Source organism: Mesocricetus auratus, unplaced genomic scaffold (assembly GCF_017639785.1).
Source record: "Mesocricetus auratus isolate SY011 unplaced genomic scaffold, BCM_Maur_2.0 Super-Scaffold_100676, whole genome shotgun sequence".
Taxonomy (NCBI): domain Eukaryota; kingdom Metazoa; phylum Chordata; class Mammalia; order Rodentia; family Cricetidae; genus Mesocricetus; species Mesocricetus auratus.
Genome location: NW_024429266.1, coordinates 9510196 through 9535842, shown reverse-complemented (window position 1 = coordinate 9535842; position 25647 = coordinate 9510196). Strand labels below are relative to the sequence as shown.

Genomic DNA, 25647 nt, shown 5'->3' with positions numbered 1-25647 from the left:
TCCCTGGAGCCCCATTAGCAGAGGCATTTCCCAACCAAGGCAGAGATCAGAGGCTTCTCGCTGGTGCAGAATGCAGCCTCCTGGCTCCACAATGAAGTCAAAGGTTCTGGAAATTTTTCATTTGTAGCAGATGGTGGGGCTGTGGCTTCCCCTCCCTAGAACCTGTCTTGAGGGATTCCAGAGAATGCAGCCTTTAGCAATGCCGGTGTGTGGGGGCCCAGGGACCATCACCCACAATCCAACACTATCTCCCAAGTCCTGCTGGAGCCTCAGCCACCTCCCCGGGGAGAGAAAGCAAGGGAAGGCACAGCCCTTGACACATGAAAACCAGACAAGCTGAAACTTTTATTTACACCACAAGGCAAGAGAGGGATACAGAAAAAAAAGTTTTGCAGTTAGTAATGGGAAAGCTAAGCTCTTAAATTCAGTTGCAGCAGGGTGTGGACCTTGCGGCCAAACACAAGAGAACACAGAAAAGCAACAAGGAACAGTCTGCGACATGAACCAAGAGCCCCACATGGGGATGTGATCACACGACCTGCTCCTGGGACTGAAATCCACCTTCCAGGGAGGCTGGCCGAGTTCCAGGACAGCCCCTGCAAGCTTTCGACTTTTGGCCGTTTCTGAGTTAATTCTTAGCCAGATTTGCAGAGGCACAGGGCCAGATGTACTTGGCTTTGCTCATTTTCTGAGTTGGGAGGTGGGGAGGAAGCGACTCCTGGGAAGGGGGGAAGGAAGTGACCTTGACTGTGCAGCCCTTCCCTGGGTCACACTTCTCCCTCCCAAGCAGGATGTCGTGGGCTCCTGGGGGCTCTGTGGTATCAGGAGGTGGCAGGGGAGACATCTTGCAAGCTTCACATTCCTGATTCTTTCCAGCCAATGGCATGTGATATTTTCTATTTACCTTTCCATTTTTCATCCTAGAACTACCAAACAAGCATCATCCTGTCACATGTGTGAACCTGCAGTACCCAGCTTTTAGTTATTAGGGTAAAGCAAGACCACTTATTTCCCAGTTCCTGGGACCCAGCAACTTCAACAGGAACCTCTAGAGAGGAGTTTGAATCTAAGTGGGCAACGGCTACTGTCTCCTCCATCTGCTCCTCTTCTGTCCATCTGTCCATCTTCCCACCCACCCACCAGAGGTGTGAGCATCTTGGCTTTCATTGTGTGCTCCAGGAAGTCTCCCAGGCCAACAAGCTGCTGCTGAGCATGCAGAGTGGTCCCAAGAATCAAGGTTGGAATCCTGGCCTGCTGTGGAGTTGGCCAAGGGTCAGGGGGAGAGGAACCTCTATGAACAACTTTAAAAACAGTTGTGAAACAAACTAGTACAGTTTCCCAGGCATCCTAGCCTTAAAAGGGTTTCTTCTCTCATTCTCCCCGTACTCAATGGTGGTCTATGAACCATCCTTGGTGGAGTGTCAAGCCTGAGACTCATGCCTACATTCATCTTTGAACCCAAGTGAGATGCTGACCTAAGAAGTATCAACTCAACCACTATGGTTCCTCTGGTTCCCCCAGGTTCCTCTGGTCCTACATACAACCAGCCCAGACCTCCCAAGGAAGCCCCCACCACAAGCCTGCATCCCTGACTCCCCAACTTCCATTGCTTCTCCAATGTCGTTCTTGGGTTTTTTTCTTCTTCATGCCTATCTCTTAAGTTGTTCCTCTAAATTCTGTCTCCTTTCTTTTCTCTCCCTCTCTGTCTCCTCTCTTCTCTCTCCCTCTCTCTCCATCTGTCTCTCTCCCTCTTTCTCCCTCTCTCTGTCTGTTTCTCTCCCTCCCTCTCCCTCTGTCTCTCTCTCCCCCTCCATCCCTCCTTCCCTCCCCTGGTGGAGTTAGGCACCTGCCAGCAGTGAACTGGTATTGAACCAACACATCTGCAGGATTCCTGACAGCTCCAAACGCAATCGCCGGGCCAGGTTCAGACTCTGAGAGCACCTGCTGCAGCCTCCAAGCTTGCTTCTGAACTTGCCCCTCCCCCTTTGCCAGCTGCGTTGTTATGAAATACTTATGAAAATGACACACTCTGATCTACTTTCAACAGTCCCCACACAGCTGTGAACATGGGTTCCATTCAAAGCATCTTGGTCTTCAAAGACAGGTTTCCTTCTTTCTTTCTTCCCAACCCTGTAATTAAACTCCCGATGACAGCTCAGTAAAACAGAGATGGGGAGAGAGAAAGACATCAGAAACAGCTCCCTCATTGTCCTTACTGAGAAGATCAAGGAAGGCCAAGGCCAGTGCTCCTCAGCCAGCGACCTTTCCAGAACCTAGCAACTATCCCATTAGAGGTCTTCCACCTCAAAACTCACCCACTACCCACATGGCTTGGACCCCAAACCTGCCATGAATCTGCCTACCGGTACCCCCAGGAGGGCTCTAGCTGGTACAGGAAGCAAGCTAACCCTAATCCCAGCTTGACCTTGGCCGAATTCTCCACAGGACTGACCCCTAGATCCACCCAGATCCAAGATAAACAAGAGGCTCAGCGGATGAGCGGGGATGGCTCCAGCCTAACATTCAACCAGTTCAACAACGGAGCATGAAGCAGGGTTCCTCTTCAGAGTTCCTGAGTTCGAGTCTCAAGTGCTGGTGGATTCACACTGTCCTGGGGCAGAAGCATTCTGGTGATGCCTGCCCCTGCAGCTCCCGTTAGCGCACGAAGGACACCACGCTGGTTGCCACTCCAAATGGGGCGGAGTAGGCTGCAGCAAATCCCTGCAGCCCAATGACAATGTACCGGCATCCTTTGCTGATGGCCTTCCCGAAATTCTGTTTTAGGAAGAGAAAAGCAAAAGTTAGGTGAGGCACTCTGTTGATTTTTCCGTGAGTCACCGTGATACACGCGCACAGAGAATCGTTCGCCCTCATGGATCCAGGGCACACTAAAGAGGCCAGGTCTTCACATCTCTAGTGCCCTGGGGTCCCCACCCCTACTCACAACAGGCCTTCTCCTTGCAAAGTGCGTGAGAGCACAGCACATTTCCAGGTACCTCGCAAGCCTTCTTAGAAACAGCGTGGAGATGGCCAGCTCTAGAACTAAAACGCCTTTGTTGTTTTAAACTGAGACTCACCCCACTTTCCCAGCTCAAAGTGTCGGCGCCATCACAGGCAGTGCCAAATTTTCCTTCAGGCATCTTGTTAGACAGCCCAGCTGGTCCTTCCTGTGCGCCTAGTGCCTACTCTGGTCTGACCCCACATGTTTGTAACCAGGAAGTTTTCTCCGCTCTCCAAGCGCTGCAAGCGCACAAGCCTTTTATGGTTCCAGAACCGTCTTACATGGGTTGAGCGTAAGGGCCAGGCAATGCTTTTTGTGTGCTGTCTTCCTCCTCTTCTTCCTCGGTGAGGGCTGGTGCCCGGATAGGAGACATCGAATGCCAGGTCCATCGAAGCTTTGAGATCACTAATGGCCAAGACCCACCGCATGGCACCCCTGGCGTTCCTCTTCCCACCTCCAGATTCCTTTGTTGTTCTTGGCGACTTTGGCATCCACGTCGCTGACCAGAAGAACCTTCTCACACCCGTTGGCTTTCTTTCAGACCTTTGTTCTGGCTACAGAATACACAGCCTGGTTCCACTGAAGATCCCGCATCCCAGTCACGAGGTTCACCAAGACACCTAGTGCTTCCTGGAGAAGCCACCCCACCTGGCCAGGTGGGGTGACTTCTCTTTCAGACACAGCCCAACCTTTCCCTCTCCCGACCCCAGCCATCTCTACGCACTAGCCCTTGTCCTCATTGCTTGAATCACGTGTCCTTGGGGAACCTGTTCATCTTCCCCTATGGTCCCCAAGCTCCGTGCTCCGGCTCCTGGCTCCTCCCACCCTAGCAGGGTAACCATGGGAACTGGCTCTTTTCCTCGTGTCTTCCCCACACTGTTCTTGGTCCTTTCCCATCATTCCTTGGTTTCTCCTCTCCAGTGGCATCCTTGTCTCTCTGTCAGTCCCTAACTTATACTATACCAAGTGTCACTTTGGCCACCTCCTGTCCCGTGTCTCTGCTCTCCAAATGAAAAAGTCACCGGACACTGACTCCACTCCACACCTCTTCCCTCTCATACTGGCTGCTGCCCACAACCCTTCAGGGCCTGCCTGCTCAAGAGTGTCTACCACCTCCGTATTGTGTGGTCCATGGAGGGTTCCGTCTTTTCCCTCCCTGAGCTGTGATCACCCGACCCCTGGTACTCCTGGTTTCTCCTGTACTCCACAGGGCACTCCTAAACCCTCTTTATTGATTCTGTCTCCCTGCATAGCTTGAACCTTTGAGGTCTTTGTTCCTCAATGCTAGGTTCTCTGTGTTCTGCCTAGAACCCCTTGGACTTAGATGCTGCCAACTCCAGCTCAGATTCACGCATTCAGCTCTCTGCTTGGGGCATCCATCTTCTGAGTCCCCACAATTCCTCTGGCCTAACAAGTTGGCCTAACTTGGGTGACTGGTATGTCCTCAATGGCCTTTGATTAAGGGATCAGCAAGAAGAAATCACGGGGAACTTTCATGTCTTTGAGACCATTCAGCTGGTAAGGGGTGTAGCTGAACCTTCCCCAAAGAACTCTCACTGCAGAGCCGGAAGCCTCCCCATGTGACACCTCTCTGTAATGAAGGTGGCCTTCAGCTCATGTTGATCCTCCTGCCTCAGCTCTCTCGGTGCTGGGATTATAGGTGTGAGTCACAATGCCTTGCTAGGAAAGTTTTTAAAGAGCATATGGAGTTGCCTATGGGTCCTGCCTTGAGTTGTCCATGGTATGGATCTCAGGGCCCTCACACTGCATGTACCCATTCAGCTACCCCCAGTCTGCAGAGAAAGCCAAGCTCTTTCAGTCCCTTACTAGGTCATGACAAGTTTTGGGAGAGAGAAATTCTATAAATGTATTGAAAAGAGTCAGTGGGAGAATTAATTTTCCATGTTTGAAACAACTATCATGTACCCCTGGAGCAATCACAACCATCAACACTGGTCCTTTACGAACAATAACACCAGAATCACACTGCTACCTGCAACCGTTAGTGGATTTGTACATTCTCTTCCCCATAGCTGGTTACTTATCACTTCATCTTTACAATTTGGGGATTAAGTCTTCTGAGATAGCTCAGTAACTAACGTGGAAACACAGCTTTGAGAAGCACAGAGAGAAAGAGACCTAAGAAGCTACTGACAACCACGCCGGTGCTGTTCAGGGGAAAGGACTTGAGGTAAAACAAATCTCTCGTAGGGATGCTGAGGGTGGGGAAGTGTGGGCAAGGGTGCCAGGCTAGCCCCCAGACTCCCAGAACTCACGGCTCCTGCATACCAGGCAAAGAGCGGCTCTACCCATGTGAGTGTCTTAGTGGAGCAGGACAGAGTGATGTCAGTGAGGGAGCTCAGGCAGAAGACAGAGGAGAGAGGGGGAAGGAGGGGGAGAGACAGGGTGGGGTACACTACTGATTTTGAAAGGGAGGAAGACGCCCTGATGATTTTAGCTCTGCTCGGGAGGACTGCTTGGGACTTCCTTCTGAGTTCCAGAGCTGTAGAGAATGTTACAGCCAACCCCCAATGGGGCTGGGACTCCACGTCCCTCTGACTTAGAAGAGAAAAATCATCCCTCCACAGAGGCCACTGTCTGGTCAAAGGATCCAGTCCTCTGTAGAGCTGCCCTCAGGCGGGCCTGGCGCCATCCTGAGGTGGATGGCAAGCTCCAGGATCTGAATGAAGAGAACCCACTCCTCAAGGGGTAGTTGCTCCAGAACCTCAGCTCTAGAACCTCAGCCAGGCACCCTGGCGTCTAGAACTTCCACATGTGCTGATTCATTGACTCCTTGTGACCTGGTGTGTGCCAGTAGGGGGTGCGTCGGGGTCCACTATCAGTGTCTTCCTAAATTGCTAGAGGACCCAAGTTCTGAGTTCACAGATCGTCTACACCGGCTGGGCTCCTGCCTTCGCATCCCCAGAATCGGGATTACAAGTGTGTGCCACTGTGCCAAGATTTTTACTGGGCTCTCTCGTGCCCACTTGATATGCACTCCCCCCAGCCCAGACCTCATTATCATGATGGTGTAGACCAAGAAAGAGGTGGCGAGAGGAAGCCAAGCCCCAGTCACACAGCCAACGGACGGCCACGCAGCTCTCACCTCTGGCAGACTGGCTTTTGACCCCTACTGTAACTTGAGAGCATTTCTTCTCCTCTCCCCTTCTTTTCGTACTGTACTCAAACCTACTCTCGGTACATGCTAAGCGTGCCAGGGTGAACTCCATCACCAGTTTTCACCTTTTCTTTTTTCTTTTTGAGCAGGGGAAGGGTCCCATGTACCATGTAGCCAGGGTTGGCCCTGCACTCCTGATTCCCATCTCAGTTTCCAGGGGGGCTGGGATTATAAGCCTGCAACACCATACCTGACTTACCCCACACTCTGTTTTACTCTCCAACCCTCTCCTAGCTTCCCAATTGACATAACTTGATTCTTTTTCTTACTGCACTTCTCTCTGCACCTCCCGAGGGTGCCTGCAAGGGCGTCCTATTATTTTCAGCTAGGTCTGAGGCATGTTCCATCCTTCTAGCCCACAGATCCGCAGAGGAGGGGCCAGGCCGGGCTCCCTCCCAGCTCCTCTGCTGACTTCCCAGCTTCATTGTCTTCAACACCAGCTTCCCAGGGGCACCGAGAGGACTCAGGCGTGGAACATAAGAAGGCAGCAGATATCCAGCCTTCTGACGGAACACCGCCAACTCAGGTTCCTTCCTTTCCCCAGTGCCCAGCAGATAGCATTTTAACAGTAATACGTGCGCTACAGGAATGCAATTATGTCTTTAAGATCAGCCGGAACATTGATCTCTACAAGAGGCCCAGGCACAAAGGCTTCCAGAAGGCTGGACCAGCAGTGTGAGGGTTGGCTCCTGGGTAGGACCATGCTGGTGGAGGTGGGTGGGGCGGGGAGGGGCAGCGGGGGAGTGAGTCCGCTCTTTCATGTTGCACAAAGGACAACAATTTTCCTTAAATAGAAGCAGGAAGGGGCTTGGGTGAAGGATCTAAGAAGTTAGCAGGAATGGGAACTAAGAGAAAACACATTCCATAATAGCCAATAATTGGAGCCAATTATTTCTAAAAGAAAGCCTCTCCTGGTAACCGAGGTGAGTACAAATGCCCACCCCCATCTTCTGCAGGAGCCTTGGCTGTTCTTGTAGCTTTGCAGAAAAGGGGGCTCCTTGGTCTTCTTCCTTTTTGTTGAAGCGTGGTACCTTTTGAAAGCCAGGATGGCTCTGGGGACCACTCACTTGGGGCTATAATCCCATCTGGACATCTTCGGGCTACTGAGTTAGTGTGTAACATTCCAGAGCTTTTCCACATCTCTTTTCTTTCCATTTTTGTCAAACAAAACAAAAAAGCCCCAACCCCTTTTCATGTCAAACCCCACCCAAATGTATGTAACGTAAAACCAAACAGTTTTAAGTGAAAAAGGAGAGGTGATTCAACAGTTAAGAACACTGGCTGCTCTTCTAGAGGACCTGGGTTCAGTTTTAGTCCCCAGCACCCACAACATGGTGGCTCACAGCCACCCGTAATCCTAGTTCCTGGGGAATTAATGCCCCATCTCTCATCTCTGTGGGCATGGGGCAAGACATACATGTAGACAAAAACAAAGCAAAAGACCCAACCCCCACAAACAAAATAGATGATTTTATAAAGTGAAGAAGTTAGAGGCATCGAACATTTCACATAAAGGGAACCACGACTTTCTTCACTTAACATCCATCTTGCTGAGCCACGTGGCAGCTAATATTAGTCCTTACGGCTATTAAATAATAGTCCATAGTGTGTCTAGCTCATTTTGTTCATCTACTCACATATATTTGGATTTTTTTCACTTTTTGTCCACTGGTAAATGAGACATCTGTGAACATGTGTGTAAAATTACTTTACAAACATTTATGGAGGCAAAATACCCGTACGCATGAAAAATCAAAGTAAAAAAATAATATTCACCCTGGGTGATGTGGCACACCTTAATCCCAGCACTTGAAAGACAGAGGCAGGAGGATCTCTGTGAGTTCCTGCCAGCCTGGTCTACAGAGCAAGTTCCAGGACAGTCAGAGTTGTTATACAGAAAAACCCTGACTCAGAAAACAAAACAAAAACATTTGCTTGAGTAGCTGTTTTCAATTATTCTTTTTTCAAGCTAGGATCTCATGTAGACCAGGAATTCTCTAGGGCAACCAAAAAACTACTCTGAACTATTTTTCCCAAAATGTTTATTACACATATTTAGTATGTATGCACATCTGTGTACCAGCGCTAGCTACCGTGTGTACATGACCAGGTGACAGCTTGTGGGAGTCAGTTTTGCCAGGTACTGGGGATTGAACTCGGATTATCAGGTTGGAAGTGAGCGCTCCACCCACAAAGTCAAACCCTGAGCTCCCATCTCCTCACGCCACTCCCCAAGTGCTGGGATTACAGGTGTGTACCACCACGCCTAGTTTACATAGCACCGGAGATCCAAGGTGGGTCTTCCGTGAATGTTAGGACAGCACTTGACCACCTGAGCTACATACACCCCAACCCTCATCATCTCCCTTGGAGTACACCCTGAGACCATGGAGTAGTTAGTTCTGTGTTCAACTTGATGAGGTGCCTCCAAGTGGCTTTCCACAGCAGTTACAACATTTTACATATGCCACCGTCAGTTTACAAGGCCCAAAATGTCTCCACATCCCCACTAACATCATTACTTTAATGTTTGGACATTGCCTTTTATTGTTTGTTTGTTTTTTTTTGTTTTGTTTTTCGAGACAGGGTTTCTCTGTATTGTTTTGGAAGCTGTCCGGGAACTCGCTTTGTAGACCAGGATGGCCTCGAACTCACAGAGATCAGCCTGCCTCTGCCTCCCGAGTGCTGGGATTAAAGTCGTGCGCCACCAATGCCCAGAGCCTTTCTTTTTTTTTTTTAAACACAGCCATCCTAATTAGTGTGGTCTGGAACCTCAGTGTTAGCCTGGGTGAGCTCTTGGTTTATTGGATCTTGTCATCTAGCCCATGCTGACCGTACACTTTCTATCATCCTGCCCCGCCCTCCAAAGTACCTGGGCTTATAGGCGTGGGTTTCCTTGTCTCATCTTCCACCCAGAGCCCCTGATTAAACCAGCCTCACCAGCATGAGTAGTCACTAAGTTCTCTGCTACGCAGTGAGGAGCCGGGCCCCAGTTCTGCCTCGTCTCCCTGGTGGGCCTTGGGCTCTCCCCACCCGATGCTAGGATTCATTTTGTACCTTTAGTGTCACATAATGCAGGCACAGAAAGGTCACCCCCAAACCCCCCCCAAATGCCAGCCTCCAACGGAGGACCCCTTGTCATCAAATTCACTTTCAGATAGTTTCCTTACCCCCAAAGTCCCACTTTACTTCAAGTATTTTATCATCGCCTGCTCGTGAGGGAGCATTGCCGTGTCATTCAGGAGAATGATAAACTAAACTCCGGGCAAGGGACTGAAAGCCTCAGGTATGATAAAGGTCACTCACTGAAGGCCACTTACGACTGGACAATAGAACCTGGGCAGACCAGAGGACTTTGACCGAAACACAGTTTCGTGATCCCCCGTCCCCCGCATCCCCCCCCCCCCAGACACCCTCCTGTAGCGGCGTTCAGACCAAGAGAGCAATTCTACTTCCAGGCAGGGGCACCTGGGAGCCAGAGCCATTTATCCTGGCTATGAAACTCATTCCGTTCCCCATCCATCATTCCTCTCGCTCCCCCACCTCCTCCCACCGAAAAGCAAAAGGCAGGCAGAACATCTGAAGTTCAAAGTGCAGAGATCATTGTTACAGAGAGGGAGATTCCACAGGTGCTAGGTGTGCCCTGGCTGGGTTAGCCGGCCCCGAGCCTCCACCACAGAATCACCTAACGTTCTCGTGTGGCAGGGTGGCCCGGGGAGAGGATGGGAGATGGATGCATGCACCTAGGCATGCAACTTCCCAGTTGGGTCACGGTGGTCCCCAAGTCACTTAACCTCAACACGGCTTCAACATTCCCTTCCCACCAACGACAACTGGGCACAGGGTTCTGCGAGCCTAAGTCGGCGCGCTCAGCGCCACCCTCCAAGTGACTGTCCTGCTGGCGACTCGGTTACGGCTCCACCCAGAGCAACTCCCGGCTCTGTCTGGATCAGGACGGCCGGGCCGTGGGGGCCTACCTTGCCATACTTCTTCAGTTTTCGCCGGTATCTCTTCTTGGGCTTGTCACCTGGCGCCGGCTCCTCCAGGGGCTCGTAGCGCTCGGGCAGCGCTGCCAGGTGCACTCTGCGCGCGCTTGGGGTCCCCGCGCGCCGCCCGCTGTCCTCGTGCTCACCCTCCTGGCTCGCCGGGTCCTCGTCCTCAACCTCCAGGTGCTCTACGATGGCATCTGTCTCCTCGTCACCCGCGCCGCGCGATCGCCCTAGGTGTCCCCGGCGCGCGAAGCTGCTCGCCGCTTTGCTTCGGAGCCTGGCGCCCACCGTCATGATGCCTGGGAGCTTCAGAGAAGGTCCCGGGCTAAAAAGACAACCTTTGCTCGGTGCCCCGCCTCGCTCCTGCCCCCGCGGACCGCCCCGGCTTGGTGAGCGAGGGGGACCTGAGGTCGCAGCGCATCCTCGCGGTGGGGCCTGGGATTGCTGCCGCTTAGACGCCAGCACGAAGCCTAGCCAGACCGGGTCTGGAACTTGCCCGAAAACCATGTTGCAGACGCGGAGCTCAGGGCAGTCAAGTTCGACAGTGCTGGAAACCGACTTTAAATAACAGGTCTTAAAAGTTTCCCGCCATTCAAAATTGGCCGGGCGTTGGTGGCGCACGCCTTTAATCCTAGATCTCGGGAGGCAGAGGCAGGCGGATCTCTGTGAGTTTGAGGCCAGCCTGGTCTAAAAGATAAATCCTGTCTCAAAAAACAAACAAAACCAAAACAACAACAAAAAGCAAAACAAAAAACGACATTTAGGGCTGGGGATGTAGTTCAGTTGGGAGAATACTTGCTTAGCATGCTCCAATTCCCTGGTTTCATCCCTAGTGTCGCATGAGCCCCAGTATGGTGGCACATGCTTGTAATCTCAGAATTTAGTAAACGGAGGCAGGAGGATCGGGGGATCAAAGTCATCTTCGACTACACAGTGAGTTTGAGTTCAGCATGGGCTGCTGTGTTTCAAAAAAGAAAAGCAGTTTTTTTTAATAGAGTTTATTTCACACGTGTATTTTTGTCTCCCCACCATTTTCACGTCTGAACACCAGTATTACTGTGTCTTATCCAAACATTCCACACATACTTACAACTAAGTAAAGGGTGGAGTTCCATCGTTGAAAACCGAACGGGTGTTTAGAGACAGCACATTCTTGGCAATGGACTCTACAACATCTACCAAACACAACAGGGGAGATCTCATTTTGCAGCATTATAGGAAGGACAGCTAGACATCAACTGTTATAGGAATGAAGGGATGAAGAAGACTTTTTTTTTTTGTTTTTTTCAACTCAAACCTTCTCACTTTAAATTACTTCCTTAAAGTTTTAGAGACATGACAATGGTTTGTTTTGTTTGTTCTTCAGAGACGGTTTCCCTGTGTACCACAGCATTGGCTGTCCTTGAACTCTCTTTGTAGGTCAGGTTGACCTTGAACTCAGAGGTCTGCCTGTCTCAGCCTCCCGAGTGCTGGGATTAAAGGCGTGGGTCATCATGTCTGTCTGTAGCAAGTTTTTTTTGGGGGGGGGAAGAAAAATATATTTATCCCAGGTGTGGTGACACACACCTTTAATCCCAGCACCGGGGAAGCAGAGACAGATGGATCTACACAGGGAAAGTTTTTCCTGGAAATCTGGGTTACATAGTGAAATGCTGTCTCATATGTACGTATAAAAGACAAGGTTCTTTTTTGATGCCTTTTAAAAATATCCAAGTTTTTCCTGCCTTCCTGAACTCACACAATACAAAAAAAAAAGTAGAATTCCAAGTTTCAAAGAATTTCTGAAAACATTAAATTTGAATGTAAGAGATCCATGGAATGACTTAAAGTGCCTTTGGCATCCAAATGGAAAGACATCTAAATCACAAAAGTGAATTTAGAAAGCATGAAATCCACACGAAGACAGGATAGACCTAAGTCACAAAGTTAGGACAACAAGGAGAGATATGCTATTTGGGGGAAGTGTGAGCTTCAAGACCAAGTGGCCTTTCCAGGCCTTGGGGTGTTTTCTGGGAAGGCGGATCCACAGGGTTCCAACTGGGGGGGGGGAGGTGGCAGGACTCAGGCTGCATCCCAGACAGGACCGTCCCTGACTCTGGTTTCTCACCAGTAATAACAGAAAATAATGTCAGCTGTATTCACGGACTGTAAAACATGGCAGCTGGGGGGCTGGAGAGATGGTTCAGAGGTTAAGAGCACTGGCTGCTCTTCCAGAGGTCCTGAGTTCAATTCCCAGCAGCCACATGGTGGCTCACAATCATCTGTAATGAGATCTGGTGCCCTCTTCTGGCCTGCAGGGATACATGTAGATAGAATACTGTATACATAATAAATAAGTCTTTTTAAAAAAGAAAAAGTGGTGGCTGGAGAGAGGGCTTTGTCAGTAAAGGTTCTGAGAAAGCCAGATGACCTGCGTCCAGTCCCCAGAAATAATGTGACCTTCACATCCCTGCCACGGCCTGCAAGCATCCATGTGCACTTAATCTTGAAGCTCACACTTCCCCCGAATAGCACATCCTGTCTTCGTGTGGATTTCATGCTTTCTAAATTCTTTTGTGATTTAGATGCCTTTCCCTTTGGACACCAAGGGCACTTTAAGCCACCCGTGGCAATAAATAGTTACCACAAGAAGGGCGCATACTTCTGTGCTATGGGCCTGCCAGCGTGTGGGGTAGAGGCACAGCCCCACACTGCCCCCCTCAGCAGCCCCAGGAGTTCCCTTAACATCTTAAGGTCATCAACTCAAGCCAAACTGGGATTCGTGGCTTTGATGCAGACAAGAACTCTGGGACCAGTCAGAAGCAGATTCAGGATCTAAAAACATTTTAATCTCTCCCAAGCTTCAGGGTTAGGAGAAAGAGAGGCACTTGGGAGGAAGGTGTACCAGTAGGGGTGCCAGTTCCTTAGTGGGGAGCTGAACTTGTCCTGGTTTTAGCGGTATACGCCATTTTGGTGGCTCTCGGGTTACATTTTAAAAGATTGCTAAGGACATCTCTCTCCTTTTGTGTCTTTTGACAAGTGAGATTATAAGGCGACTCCCGGGAAGCCACGGATGGGATTGAAATCAGATGACGTGAGCCGGGGAAACTGGAGTTGCTCAAGAGGTTGAGGACCTATCTTCCTGGCAAATGGGATCTCTGATAAGGAGAGCCTGCCTTAGACAGTTGTTAACCAGGCTTCCCTGCTGGGGACTGGTTCCTTTCCTTTCTGTTTGTATGATAGTCCTAGTCTTTCTTCCCACCTCAGGCTGGGACTGTCCCCACTCCACGCCCCAGCAGGGTCGTCACACAGATCAGGCTCTTCGATTGACCGAGGAATTGTTATTTGCATGAGGTTTGATGGAGCAAACCTTTCTGAAATTGGGGTCACACAGTCTGTTGGGTAGTGGTTGAAGATATCAGAAAGAGGCGGCAGCATAGGAAATTGGGGTTCCAGAACCAGGGCTAAGACCTTGTCGACCAAGACCCGATCTGTTTATATCATTGTTGAATCCACTTTCTCTGAGACAGAGAGGTTCTGGATGAAACAGTGTCTTCAGCCTCTATCCAAATACCCCGAGAACAGAGAACTTAATCTATTCTCAGTCTAGTTACATTTCTTCCCACAGGGCAATCCTTTGACAAAAAAAAAAAAAAAAAAAGCTGTTAAAGAGAACCCACTGCAGCCCAAGTTTTAGATCCCATTTTGTTCTTAACAGCTGAAGCAAAGAACATAGATTAGTCCTGGACTCTGCAGACAGACGAGGAGAGAAAAATGGGGCTGGGGGATGACTCAGCAGTGAAGGGCACTGGCTGCTCTTGCAGGGGACCCGGGTTCAATGCCCAGCACCTGCACGGCAGCTCACAGGCCATATGCAGCTCTAGTTCCAGGGGATCTGACACCCTCTTCTGGACCAGACAGACAGACAGACACATACACACTCACACACACACAGGCAAAACAGTCACACACATAAAGCTGCTATACAGTCAGCCTTTAAGGACATGTCTATTCTGTTCCTATCTTGAGGCCATTTTAATTTTCAAGTGACAACATGGACAGGGTCACCAGGTGGCAGAGCTTGTTGGAGAGCTGGAGGACAGTCCCTGTCTTCAGTGACAGTCTTTGGTATTGGGGGAACGTCTGCTACCTTTACTCTACCTTGGATACTCTCCCACCTTTCCCCTCTCCTTCTTGCTTTTGAGACAGGGACTTACGGTGTAGCTCAGGCTGGTCTTGAACTTCATAAACTTGTAAATCTTCTGCCCCAGTCTCTAGAATAGTCAGGATTACAGCCCTTTACCACCAGACGTAGCATCTTCTTGATGTCCTGTTTATTCTGTCTGGTCTGGAATGAAAGGATGGTGGTCTTCCCTGAGGAAGGACAGACCCATGGTTCGCCTAAGGTGCTCTGGATGCTCCTAGCGTCTCCACAGAGGGCCCCAGAGGACAGTGCCTTGCAGCAATGCCCCAGGGCTCTTCAGCACAGAATCAGAGGAAGGGGACCCCTGTTTCTGATGTTCTGGATCCCACTTCTGAAAGGGCTGGCTGGACTGTGTACTCTATGCGATGTGCACTATAGTCTGGGGTTCTGGGTGAGTTTCACCGACGGCACAGTTGGCAGGTGAGCGCGGATAGCTGTACTAGAGATGTACCAAGCTGCCAGTTTTCTCCCGGGAGAGAAGCCCGCCCACGTATGAACAAACCCGTGCACGTTCTCTGAGAGTTTAGCGCAAAGAGAAGCCGTCAATCGGTCTCTGTAAGCAGCGCAGTTCAGACAAAAGCACACGCTTCTGAGGATCTGCTTGTGTGGGAGAATACGGGAGCGCTGGCGCAGAAGGTGCCCAGGGTTAGCTTGTGTGTGTGGCCACCTGGGCCATCCGGGTCTCCTGCCCACGGTGTTGCTCTTCCTCCGCCCCCAGAGGGCCGCTCTTGCACTTAGGTTTGGCTGGGATCGTTGCTTCCCAGGCCCTGCTTGCCTCTGGCCTGTGCCATTCCCAGAAAGCGGTGCTGTCTTCTTGTGTCACGTATTACAGCTGCCACATGACAGTGGGACAGAGCTGAGATGGGTGAGGACAAAAAAGGGCATTTTATGATCAACATCAAGTTAAATTTTTAGAAATAATGTGTGTGCATGATTGCTTAGTCTGCGTGCATGTACGTGTACTGCATGTGTGCCTGGTGCCTTTGGAGGGCAGAAGAGGGTGCCAGACACCTGGGAATTGGAATTACAGGTGGTTGTGAGCTGGCAAAGGAACCTGGGTCCCCTACAAGAGCAACCAGTACTCTTAACCACTAAGCCATCTCTCCAGCCCCCAACTTCTCTCTTTCATTCTCTTTCTTTCTCTCTCTTTTGGGGGTGATGGTGCTGGGGTCTCATTATGCTGTCCCAGCTGGCCTCGAACTCACAGAGATCTGCCTGCCTCTACCTTCCAAGTGTTCTTGTTAAGGCTGTGCATCATTACATCCTGCGGGATATTGTTATTTAGTGAGAGACCATCATTTAGTAGGGAGGATTACGAGATTGTGCAGGAAAAGAGGGGGAGGGGGAACATGGCCTCTTTAGGTAGAACACTGTATTGACACAGGTGACATAGGTCATCCAAAAATCTCTGGCGGTGTGTCCCCCTGAGTTTTGTCAGGCATTTCTCCCAAATCAGCAGAATCGAAAGACAGGACAGGAAACGGCTTACGGATGGTGAGATGCTTGCCTTTTATATGTTTACCATTTTATGTCTGTTGTGTCTGTGGGTCTGTCTGTATGCGCCACAGCATGCATGTGGGGGTCAGAGGACAACCTGTAGGGTCTGGAGAGGGGACTCAGGCCATCAGGATTGGCAGCAAGTGCCTTTACTCACCCAGCCCTCTCGCCAGCCCTGGGACGCCTCATTTTCTCGTTTGATACAGACAGGCTTCCCTTCGTTCTGTAGGGCAGAACTGTACTCCACTCTGTATACACACTGCCTTTTCTCATCTGTCTACGCTGAGGGAGGCTTAGGTTGATTGGCTGTTGTGACTAATACTTCAACAAATGCAGACCGCAGGTTGCATTCCCACATGTTGATTTCCTACCACTTGGACATGTACCTCTAGCCTACCGTAATCCGGACACGTAGGGTAAGCACTCTGTGAAGAACCTCATGCTTGTGTGTCACCATTAAATTCTGCTTTCACATGTCACAGGTTGTGATGGCTGGCTGGCCTTGGCTGTCAGCTTGATACAGCTGGAAAGAGGATCTCTGTGAGTTCGAGACCAACCTGGTCTACAAGAGCGAGTTCCAGGACAGCCTCCAAAGCCAAAGAGAAACCCTGTCTCGAAACACCAAAAAAACAAACAAACAAACAACAACAAAAAAACAAAAACCCCAAAACAAATAAAAAAAAAACCAACTGGTCGTTACTCTTCCTTCTATTTCTATAATGTCTTTTTCCTCTAATGGCTGGTTGTAAGTACTGTTTAGAAGTAATTTGTGGTATGAAAATTAGATGTAGTTTTCTTTGGTATTTGTTGACCATTTTGGGTGAATGAGCTTATGATTTTGAGCAAATTCTTGAAAGTCTCTGGCCATTCTGTCTTTAGACGGCTTTTAGTCCCTGCCTTCTCTCCCTAGGGGCTCTTCCTGGGTTAGACTGAATGGCCTCATGGTTCCCGTGGCATTGTATGTCTTCTGTTTCAGTTGGGTTTTAATTTGGTTCATTTGGAATAGTTTCTACTGCCATTTTCAACTCCTCTGATTTTTCTCTGATGTCTCATCTACCAAATCCTTCCAGCATATTCTTCCTCCTCAGAAATTCTAAACTCTAACACTTGCAGGCATGTACAGCATATTTCCATTCGTCATGGCTCTACCACACATACTCTTTCCTCTTCTGGAACACAGACTTGTTTTAACGCCCTCATCTGATAATCTGAGCAGCTCTGACATTCCTGAGTCAGTACTGATCCACTTTTCCCTGCTGTTGTTACTGACTCTGTTTCTCTGCACAAGAGCAAAGCAGCACCGAGTCCAGGGCTAAGACGACACACCCTTGTGTGGCTGGTCCATGCCACAGTCTGCAAAACCACATCCCTCTCACAACATCTTGTCACATATGTTGCAATGTCTGTGGCCCACGCCCCCATCCTCCAGAAAAAGACTTCCTGGCTCCATCCTTTACATGTTCTATCTATATATTTATAGATTTTTTTTTATTGCTGTTTCCCTAGAACCCAGAACCTGATGCAGAGTCACACTCAGTAAATTCGCTGAATTAATGATTAAGAGCAAGTTGAGGTTGCTAGTGCAGACAACAGGTGATTCAACCCGACAAAGAGCAAAAGACAAATGCTTTATTATGAGATCTGTTCAAGTGAGACCTCAGTGTGCACCAGTGAGAATGAATGCAGAGCTGCATCGAATGTTCTGAGTGAACACCAGGTTAAAAAGGGGCTACACAGTTTTGTTTTGTTGCTCCCCCCCAAACACCGCCCTTCTCTAAGGCAAGAAAACACATCATTTGGAACAGAATGTTAAGAAGAAAGCTACGTCATAGTACAGTACAGAAGAAAATAAACCACCTTTGTCTGGAAGCCATTGTGGACAGCCAAAAGCCAATACTGGCAGCTTCCAGGTAGCTTCCAATGAGAGCACAGGTGACAGCGTACGTTTTCTTTCAATCGGTAAGCTTTGAGAACAGTTTCTGTTTCTCAGGAGTGTGCAGATGGGGCCCATATGCTGATATTACAGTAAGTCAGAACATTAAATAACATTGCACAGTCACCCTCCAAGGCTTTTCAGTACAAAATAATAAGTGTTAAAAAAGGTACCGTTACCAGTGGCTTTACGTCGCATACGTCACTAGTTATGGAAGGAGAGAAGGCAAATGACCAGTCACAAATGCGGCACATTACAGGCATAATGATGTGGAAGAAACATGAGAACCTGGGCAAAATATTGACAACACATGGGCTCTGAGGGAGCAAAGCGAGCCACCGGGCCAGCATGAATCCGTGATACATGGTGTGGAGAGCACGTCTTGCTCTGAGTACTCGCAGACACTGGCTGGGAAGACACGGGGCAAACGCTCCCAATGCAGTCAATTCCTGAGGCAGCATCATATCTTAGCCAACGCATTCATCCACATTGTACAGATGAGCTTGTGCTATGAGACGTCCCGGCTCTCTTGCATTCCCAGTTACCCTGCGCGTTCCGAAGGCAGCAAACCTAAGTGCTGGCTTGTTTCACAACAGCCAGGCGAGCTATGGATTGAGTCTTCACTCTGCTGCTAGCTAGCAGGTCAGAAAACAAAGGGCAAAATAAACTTGGTGAAGTCTGGATTTCTTACCTCTTCTTCTGAGTTAGCTCAAGGCAAAGCTATGGTTTCTTTTCACTTGTTTAGAAGTCTAGAGGTGACAACACTGTAAACATTTTGTGTCCCCCTAACCACGCCTTGTCTGACACAGGCTGAGAGCAAGAAAAGCAGGAGAAACTGAGTGACACCCACCACTGTCAACTTCTGGTTTAAATTAAATATGATTTAAAAAATAATTTTATAAAGTCCATGCTACAATTTTAAAGACTATTTCTGTGCGCTTTTAATCCTGGACACAATTTTCAAAATAGCATGATGGAGGTAAGAATTTAAAAAGCTCACCCAAGTGTAAATAACAGGAAAACTATTTTCAACTGAAAGCACTGAACATACATTTCTGTGTGGAGATCTAGACAGGTATACAGGTTTTAAAGCAATCATATTTTATTATACAACTCTATGAACAGAACATGAACAGAAATACACAATACACTGTACATGTGGACCTACTTTTTAAGCTACAGATTCTTATTATAGCTCATACTGACTTTAATTTTACAGTTCATAACTATGTATAACCTTATTGCATCAAGGACGAATTCTACACGGGAGATTCACAGGTGGACCACATTAGGCATCACCAGTACATTCAAAACCTGTACCTCAGATGTGGGTGCGTCTTCCCTGACCCTGAAGCTTACACATCTTTACAGCTTAAGCTCATTTGCTATTTTGGATGCAATGTTCTTAAAGGCGATAGATGTCCCAGATATTCGCTTGAAGCGGACCCCGTTCAGTGAGAGCCGGGGCAACTTGCAGACTTCCATCTCCCACTGTACGAGGCTGTCCTGCCTGGCGTCCCCGTGCACACAGAAAAGCAAGAACCTTTCTTTCTGCTCGTAGTCACAGTTGTTGGCATCTAACACTTTCCTGATCTCTCTCATCATGTCGTTGGGGTCCATGGAGCTGGTGGTCTTCATGCTCCACGTGAACCGTAGAGAACGTGGCTTGGAATCTTTGCCCTCTTCCTTGTCTCTCTCTTTTGGCTCCCCTGACGTACTTCTAGAAGAAGAGGGCAAAGGGGAAAAATAAAAACAAAAGTTCTACTCAGCAAAGAAGTCACAACAGTGAGTGATAGCTCCACGCTTAATGGACTGTGGAGTCTGCAGCCAGCCCTCAGAGGGACTGGAGATGAGTGTTACCATGCTGCTTGGTAGCAGACCCAGAGGCACTATGGACTTGGCACCTAGCATCTGCAGCCTCAAGCAGCAAACTTTCTTAAATGTGTTTGTCCCTGGAAAGGAATCTGCAGCTGAAAGCTAAACTTTAATAGTTCTTATCTATATTCTTCATTTTCTTCACATACACATGCTAGAAACACACAGACACATCCTTCTACACACACACACACACACACACACACACACACACACACACCTGTAAAAAGACACACAGACACACATCAGCCACCACTAGGATTCTAGGATTTTCCGGATAAAACCCAGTATTAGAACATAAGTAAGTTTCCCTTTCCTGATAAAACCCAGTATTAGAACATAAGTGAGTTTCCCTTTTCTGTCCTCTTGGTGTAGAGCAATGGAATGACTGCAGAGGGAAAGAGGTTTCAAGCTGACAGTCAGGACATCTCAGGAGCTCTGCTCCTTCCCATGTCTAAAGGCACATGCAAACGGCCAGGAGGCAGCCTGTGGCCTCCACCCCTTGTCTATCAATCACTGCCCTCTCTGCTCCTTCCTACTGGGACACCGGGGCTTCCATGCTGTTCCTCTCCAAGCTCCTGAACTGACAAGGTGACATGGGTGACTTCCCTTCTTTTTCCAATCTTGTAATTTTCTCCATCAGAGTCCCTAATCACCGGACTCCTGCCCTAGCATGGCCATGCTTCTTATTCTATTTTCTTCCCTGTTCCTGTTCATCACTCGACCTCTCCTGTATTGTAAGCTCTGGGCCATCTGCCTGCCTCACTTCCCACACACCCCAGACATCCACAACTATGCTGGCACAAAAGACGAACACCACATGAATTTCTGTGTAGGTATCACACAGACAACAGAAGCAGAAAACCAGCTCACATAAGCATAGGAGGGTGAATTTAATGGACTTCCATGATGCAGATTGTATCAAATACTAAATGGTTGTCCAAATATAGACATGCTGTAATTTTTGCCTATAAACATTTCTCACTTGTTTGTGATTTAAGGAAGAAATTATATCTTTGAAAGACATTTATGTCTGTTCTATAAACACATACAGACACATTTATATATATATGTAAATGTATATAAAATATTGTGAACTATAAAAGGAACATTAAAAGGTAGTTCCTTTTATTCCCAGATACCTGAACCCCCAAAGTGCTAAGAACTGCAATCTTAAGAAAATGGAAAGTAAGTTAAGGAAATACGTCCACAGACTATTAAATGGATGCAGAAAGTATTTATTCTATTGTCTTCTTTTTTTCCTTGGGGAAAACCCAGAAAGCGTGTCAGCATAGTGTTTCTGAATGTGGTCCAAGATTGAATACTCGCCGGGCGGTGCTGGTGCACGCCTTCAATCCCAGCACTCGGGAGGCAGAGGCAGGCGGATCTCTGTGAGTTCGAGGCCAGGCTGGACCGAAAGCCTCCAAAACAATACAGAGAAACCCTGTCTCGTAAAAAACAAAAAAGATTGAATACTCACCTAAATACACCAGTATCATCAGATCCTCTCCGCATGCCTAGTGACCTCAGTGCTCTGCCCATGCGGGCTCATCTTAGTGACCCCCCCCCACAGAGGGAACAGTGCACCCCCACCTATGAATCCCTCCGCTCCCTCTCACTCATCTGACAGCCCAGGAAACCCCAGTCTTTCCCAAGTCTGCAATTCAAAGTTTGCTGAACTTGAACTTCATTAAGTCCTAGGTGACATCAGGAAAACCTACTACACTTTGAACGTAAAGATTCAAAGTACAGATGCTATCAAATTATCACCCTGCCCCCAGGGCTCACCTGGCTGTGTCGGTTCTGCCGCTGGCTTCAACTTCACTTGGATCCCTCAAAAATAAAGAGAAGACTGAGATTTAACAACTTTAAAAGCAAAAGAAGATCAAGGAGACCCATGATTAAAACGACACGGAAGCAAGCTTCCTCTCCAGGGTTAGTTGTGAATCCTTTTCACTATTTTTCTGAAATACATCACTGCCATTTCATGAGCATCTACTAGATTTAAGGCCTGAAACTCAGCTGTGTGTTTCTACACAAGAGGCTCACAGGTGGGAGGGAGGAGGCTACTGCTCTTCTCTACCCACTGGTGATGAGGGATATCAAGCCACACCAAGTATACAGGAAGGGAGAAGTCGTATGATGCTTTATTAGAGAGAAGTCACTTACGCGAGAAGCCGAGACCTAAGGTCAGCGCTCTGCTCGGCTCCCACCTTGACTGGTACCCCAAGAGAGAGTTCGGCCCCTCCCTCCTTGACCTTTATCCCTGCCTTCCCCCACGTACCTATGACCACGCCCAAAGGGTTTGGTCAGTGCCGTGGGTACGTGAGATTTCTACCTACACACCCATGCTTTGCTTGTGGCGGTTGCTATTTAGTAATAGCAGTTCACCTTCTTTCTGAGTGTTGAGATTAAAGACAGGAACCACCATGCACAGCTTCTCCAAGAAATACTAGGAACATCAGAGACACTGTAAGTATCATAATGTCTTCATTGTGATGTAAGGCTTAGCTCATATGACATGGATGGCCCCTTAGACAATCATGCCTTTCCTTTGACTCATCTTCAGTTCCCTTGTTAGGTCCATTCTACTTCAGACCACAGCCAGCGGTTTACAGACTTGGTTCTCCCGTGCCTCCCATGCCTCTGAGACTCTGGAGGGCACAGATACCCTCCTCATCTTTAGAGGCCTTGCCTAGCACAGTGGTTTGCATGTAGCAGGGCTCACATCACATGTAGTGATGCTAATGGGTCAAATTTACATCAGTTTGCATTTGCATGGCAACCCACTTAATCTAGGTGCACTGTATAAACATGGCTACTCTGTATGAAGTACAGTTGTGCTATTTCACCAGATAATAGATTTATTACAAACACATACTCATCCTGTGTGGGTAACAGCACTTACTGCCGAGCCTGATGCTCTGAGCTCAACCTCAGAAACCACATTGTGGAAGGAGAGAACTGATTCCCTCCTCTCCACATGCTAAGACATGTGCTCCCCTCCGAACCTCAATAAATAAATAATGTTAACATTTAGCTAATTATTTCTGAAGGATATATACGAACTTATATTTAATTCTTTTTCCTAGAGACATTTTAAATCTTATGCAATATTTTGAAACTTTTTTTGAAGACAAGGTCTCTCTCATAGCCCTTGCTGTTCTGAAACTCACTAACTCGCTATGTAGATCTAGCTGTCTTTGAACTGACAGAGATCTGCCTGCTTCTGCTTCCCAAGTGCTGGGATTATAAGTGTGTGCACCACGCCTGGCGACTCTTTTGTTTGTTTGTTTTTATGTCACGCTGTTTGCTCTATTCTACAAAAGCTTTCTGTTCTTTTTGTGACAGAGCTGGACTCTGACTGGTTCTATAACTGAGGCGATCCTGAGCTTCTGTTCTCGGATCTGCTTCCTGAGTGCTGGGCTCTGACTGGTTCTATAACTGAGGCGATCCTGAGCTTCTGTTCTCGGATCTGCTTCCTGAGTGCTGGGCTCTGACTGGTTCTATAACTGAGGCGATCCTGAGCTTCTGTTCTCGGATCTGCTTCCTGAGTGCTGGGCTCTGACTGGTTCTATAACTGAGGCGATCCTGAGCTTCTGTTCTCGGATCTGCTTCCTGAGTGCTGGGCTCTGACTGGTTCTATAACTGAGGCGATCCTGAGCTTCTGTTCTCGGATCTGCTTCCTGAGTGCTGGGCTCTGACTGGTTCTATAACTGAGGCGATCCTGAGCTTCTGTTCTCGGATCTGCTTCCTGAGTGCTGGGCTCTGACTGGTTCTATAACTGAGGCGATCCTGAGCTTCTGTTCTCGGATCTGCTTCCTGAGTGCTGGGCTCTGACTGGTTCTATAACTGAGGCGATCCTGAGCTTCTGTTCTCGGATCTGCTTCCTGAGTGCTGGGCTCTGACTGGTTCTATAACTGAGGCGATCCTGAGCTTCTGTTCTCGGATCTGCTTCCTGAGTGCTGGGCTCTGACTGGTTCTATAACTGAGGCGATCCTGAGCTTCTGTTCTCGGATCTGCTTCCTGAGTGCTGGGCTCTGACTGGTTCTATAACTGAGGCGATCCTGAGCTTCTGTTCTCGGATCTGCTTCCTGAGTGCTGGACTCTGACTGGTTCTATAACTGAGGCGATCCTGAGCTTCTGTTCTCGGATCTGCTTCCTGAGTGTTGGGCTCTGACCCTGGGCTTTGTGAAAGGTCACAACACTCTCTCAAGTGAGCTGCCTCCAGCCCCTAGATTCTCATTTTCTCCATTTCTCTCCCTTAAGGAAAAAGACCATGTCTTCCTGGTGGCTTACCCCAGCTCCTGTAGAGGGCAGCTTTAGTGAGGTGCAGAGAGAACCACCACAGGCTGAGGGCACTGACCTGCGCACGAACTTGGAGGTGATTTTGCTTATTATCCCGGTTGACGTGCCCCTTCGGGCGTGTGCGAATGCTCCGGGCTCGTGGGACGGGGAGGCGGGTGGCCCATTATAAGCCGCACTGCGCCGCTCTCGGAGTTGTTCCCCGTGGAAAGTGCTGCGGCTGGAGCTCCCTCGGGGAAAGCGGGTCCTGTCTGGGGTGCTGGCGCTAATACTGTGAGCAGACGGGGAAGCAGCAGGCGCTCTCTGGGCCCCACTGTTGGGAGAAATGAAGATCCACTATTCAGAATGATGACGGGAGCAGCTTTCATCAGGCTAAAAACCGGGGAGGGGAAGCGTGGCGACTTCTGTCAGTCCAATGACGTTTACTCACATTAGAAATGAGGAGCAAGGGGCAACTAGTTTACTACATCACTATACAAGGAAGGGAGGGAACTGTAAAATATACACTGTTTGTAAAATTTGGTGATTAAATACTAAGATGCCACTGACGTGAAGACAAATCCTGTCAGAGTGTGAGATGCCCAACCTGGGGGCTGCCCATGTGCTTTTACTATGTAACTGCAGTATTCTAAATTCTAAATGTTACAAAGTCCAAAAATCTTTTGAGCACTGATATGACACTACACACAAAAATTCCATGTGTGACCTCATGTTAAGTGCACTGAAAACACTACTGTTAGTGTTCAGGCATCTGCACTGGCCTGTCCTTGGGGCTCTGACAGAACACGCCCTCAGCTGCAGCCACTAAAAGCACCACCTGTGCACACTGACTACTTCCCTTTTCAAGGGCTCTGTCCACCTCCCCTCCCCTTCTCCCCTTCCTACCTCCTCCTCCCCCGTGCTGTCTCTCCCCTCCCTCCCCCCTCTCTCTGCCTCTCTCTTCTTTTCTGCTGCTCCTGTCCCCAGAGGCCAGTCTCCTTTCCCGTTCCCTTTCCCCTAATAAGAAAACCCCTCCAAGTGAGTTCTGTCATAACATCTTCCTCATGTTGCTTTTTAAATTACAACAACTATGAAATATCTTTCGGCTGGGCATGTAAGGTATGCTAAAAATCTTAAGTGAATTCCATGTCTAAATTCATGCCCTATCTGACTATCTCATTATGTACATACAAATATTGCAGAATTGGAAAATGTCTAAAATCCAAAAGGCTCCTGGACCTAGGAATTTCAGATAAGGGTACTCAATTTGAATACTTTTTAATGTACACTGCTGAGCAACACATGAAATAAATTTTGTTTGTCAAAAAGCCTTTTTCATAGCATTACCTATGTTTCTACTTTAGATCCCAGGGGATTCAATGCTACATGGTGCTATCAACATGACTGACAAAACCCAATTACTGAAATGATAACATTATCAGATGCTCTGAGTTTCAGAAATCTTACAAGAGGCGAAACTCAAAAATGTGAATTGAATTTTATACCCAAGCAGCTGCCCTGCTCACAATGTAACCGATAGGACTCTAGGCCACAGCCCTACCGGGTTTGTTTTTATGTCTTTTTTTTTGTTGTTGTTGTTGGGATTTCTCTGTGTAGTTCTGGCTGTCCTAGAACTAGCTGCATAGACCAGGCTGGCCTTGAACTCACAAAGATCCACCAGTCTCTGACTCCTAAAAGCTGGGATTA

At 48.5% G+C, this 25647-nt stretch overlaps 2 protein-coding genes across 3 annotated transcripts in view; both read right to left on the bottom strand.

Moving 5' to 3' along the window:
- Positions 1-325: 325 nt before the first annotated feature.
- Positions 326-10538, bottom strand: CUNH1orf115 (chromosome unknown C1orf115 homolog). Its single transcript, XM_005082433.4, has 2 exons — positions 10157-10538; positions 326-2775 (listed from the first exon to the last, which is right to left on the bottom strand). The coding sequence occupies exons 1-2, from the start codon at positions 10460-10462 to the stop codon at positions 2656-2658; spliced, it is 426 nt and encodes a 141-aa protein (XP_005082490.1). The 5' UTR covers positions 10463-10538; the 3' UTR covers positions 326-2655.
- Positions 10539-17457: 6919 nt separating this feature from the next.
- Mark1 (microtubule affinity regulating kinase 1) overlaps positions 17458-25647 on the bottom strand; it is a 90624-nt gene continuing 82434 nt past the window's right edge. For both annotated transcript variants that reach the window (XM_005082431.4, XM_040737581.1), the window contains 3 exons: positions 24023-24274; positions 21445-21489; positions 17458-19501 (listed from right to left, as the gene is read on the bottom strand). In XM_005082431.4, coding sequence (XP_005082488.1) covers positions 19147-19501; positions 21445-21489; positions 24023-24274 — 652 coding nt within the window. In that variant the 3' untranslated portion in view covers positions 17458-19146. The remainder of the gene's footprint in view (positions 19502-21444; positions 21490-24022; positions 24275-25647) is intronic.

Coding starts and splice junctions, on each gene's coding strand:
- CUNH1orf115 (XM_005082433.4), bottom strand. CDS start 10,462: ATGACGGTGGGCGCCAGGCTCCGAAGCAAAGCGGCGAGCAGCTTCGCG. Junction 2,776..10,156: donor AACTGAAGAAGTATGGCAAG/GTAGGCCCCCAC, acceptor TTCCTAAAACAG/AATTTCGGGAAGGCCATCAG.